The sequence below is a fragment of the Anopheles darlingi genome, chromosome 3, assembly GCF_943734745.1.
Source record: "Anopheles darlingi chromosome 3, idAnoDarlMG_H_01, whole genome shotgun sequence".
NCBI lineage: Eukaryota > Metazoa > Arthropoda > Insecta > Diptera > Culicidae > Anopheles > Anopheles darlingi.
The window spans coordinates 4,277,501-4,280,000 of NC_064875.1; the positions used below are offsets into that span (position 1 = coordinate 4,277,501).

Sequence of the window (2,500 nt, forward strand, 5' to 3'; positions counted from 1 at the left end):
CATCATCGAGCGTGAGTGGTGGTGGTGGTGGTGAGGAGACGACGAACACGACCGTGGCCGCGACGACCAACACACCGAGCGTTAAGCCACCGAGCGTACGGAAGAAGTCAACCGGTACAGCCACAACGAGTGGTGGCACGAGAAAGAAGAAGGATTCATCGTCTACGACCACCGTGAGCACCACGACCACCACGTTCTCGAGTGCCGGCACTGGCACGATCTGTCCCTCGACGACGGTACGCAAAACGATCGTCAAGCAGCAGAAGGTGCTTGTGGATGAGCAGGGGCAGGAGCATGCGACCCCGAAACCGACCGCTGGTGGTGAATCGGCTCTTCGAAGACCTCCACTGGTTAGTCAACCGAAGAGCGTCGAAACGTCGGCTGCCGGCGGTGGCAACTCGACCGTGTTCGTCAGTACGGCCTCGATCAAGCGCACCAAATTTCGGGTGAACCAGATGAGTAGTCGGGATGTGCCGGTCGCTATCAATCCCGTCGCGCGGCGTTATCTCGAACAGAGTGGGGCTCAGAACGCCGCACCAATTACCCGGCTAGACGATACGGATCGGCATCCGACAGTAGTGAACAGGGGACTTCTCGTCTCGGGCAATAGGGTGAAGCAGCGCGAAACCGAGACCACCCTGGACGATTCGGTCACGGTGAACAATCTGCGAAACAGTGCGCTCAAACTGCGCAGCCTTTCGGTCGATTGGGATGCGGTCGATGCCGTCGAGAACCGGTCGATGAAGACGATTAACAGCTTCCTCAAGCGGCACGCAGTCGCCAGCTCCGCCGTCCGGCAGATACAGGCTCAGCTTGAGGCAACCATCACGCAGAAATGATCGTCGCTTGAGGAGCTGTACAGGATAGAGCGTTACGCGAGCGTTCGGTGAGATTAGGGGGTTGGCTTTAGAATTAAGTGCGGCGCCTCGGACGAGCACGAGAAAAATTACATTTCGAGTGATCCTCGTGCGACAGCGAATCGTGTACATACCACTTTCAAACCGATCTACTATACGCCATGTGTATTTAACTGTAGGGTTTTAGTGTTTAAACGGTTACGAGATGTTACTAGCGATAAGGTGCCGATCGCGGCTCTAGCACAGGTATCGCATCACGAAACGGTGTGTAGCGCCATGTTCGAGATCACCAGTTTAGGAGAAGTTACAATTATGTTACTTGTAAATGGCTCAGTGGAATGGTGATGAAAAAGTGTAGAAAATATGAAGCAAAATAAAGTGAAATTACACCCAAAACAGTGGCCCTGCTGATGCTCGTTCCAAGTACCGAAGTGATGGTCGAATGCTGGATGGATGCTTGCTGATTAACGAAGATCGGCGTACGATCGCGGCAGTAAGTAATCAAATGGTCTCGAAGACAACGCTCGGTTTAGCAGATATATGAGCAAAAACGACGATCAAGCAAAATGCGATCAGCAATTTCGGACTGATAACGTAGAACGCAGCGGAAACTGTACTTGCGGCTCAATCACGACTTTCCATCCGGCGTTTATTGGATCTGGATTCTGCTCAATAATCTCGTTAGCCTTTCGTGCTGGGCTTTAATGGTAAACATTTACCCAATTTTTCGACCCAACGATATCCTTTGCGGCAAAATGGGCGGACTGCTATGTTAGTGGACTAAAATAAATAAATAAAAAACAACATTAAAATCATTATTAAGTGAGTGGGGCGGTCTCAAAGCCTGCAAAAATGTTTTCCCAATATTCACTATCGCTCGTTCACTGATATGAGGCACTACTCAACAAAGTTGTAGATCTCTATCTTATTAATTTTATAACTGTTGTTTGCACTACATTACTATTATAATGTACTATGCCTTACTATATCCTGGGCCGATGTAGAATGTATAACCGCTATTAATAGCAATACGCAGACAGCGAACGTTACGATAGTGATGTGCCTCATGCTGGACACGGACAAGTACTGAACGAACGAACGGAATGGGAGCCATGAATAAAACGGCGGATGCTGATTTCAGCGAGTCAAACACTCGGAATCATTTCTTGAACGAAAAAAACTCGCTCTGGTCAAAGTTAGCTGATAAGCGCGCACGATGAGTTACTTCAACCACCGACCTTGTGGGGTATGTAAAGCATATTATAAGATGCACTCTCTCTCTCTCTCTTTCTCTTCTTTCTGTCATCATCGTGCCTTCTCTAGTGATCACTGAAAACAGGCATGCTTTGCGGTAATCATCGTAGCTGGGTGACGTTTCAATAAAAGTTCAACATTCTTTCGTTCAATAATGAATTCCTGTCTCTTTTTGAACGAAAAGATTCAACTTCCTCAAGAGTGATGCTTGAGTGAGCATCTAATTCATCAAATATTTCAGCATAATTATCAGCACACTCAGTATTAGTTCGAAAGTAGAGCTACTTACTTACTCACTTACTTACTTATCTTGCAAACGTTTCTTTCGCCGGTCGCGTTCGAGTGCCTTCGTCCTCCAGTTAGCCTAGATCAATTCTTTCGAAAGTACC

The 2,500-nt window shown here is 48.0% G+C and overlaps 1 protein-coding gene across 3 annotated transcripts in view; it reads left to right on the forward strand.

Moving 5' to 3' along the window:
- The window catches only part of LOC125954043 (calcium/calmodulin-dependent protein kinase type II delta 2 chain), a 14,704-nt gene extending 13,435 nt beyond the window's left edge, over window positions 1-1,269 (forward strand). For all 3 annotated transcript variants that reach the window (XM_049684016.1, XM_049684017.1, XM_049684019.1), the window contains one exon: window positions 1-1,269. This exon is cut by the window's left edge. In XM_049684016.1, the coding sequence (XP_049539973.1) occupies window positions 1-839 (839 nt within the window). In that variant the 3' untranslated portion in view covers window positions 840-1,269.
- Window positions 1,270-2,500: the final 1,231 nt, after the last annotated feature.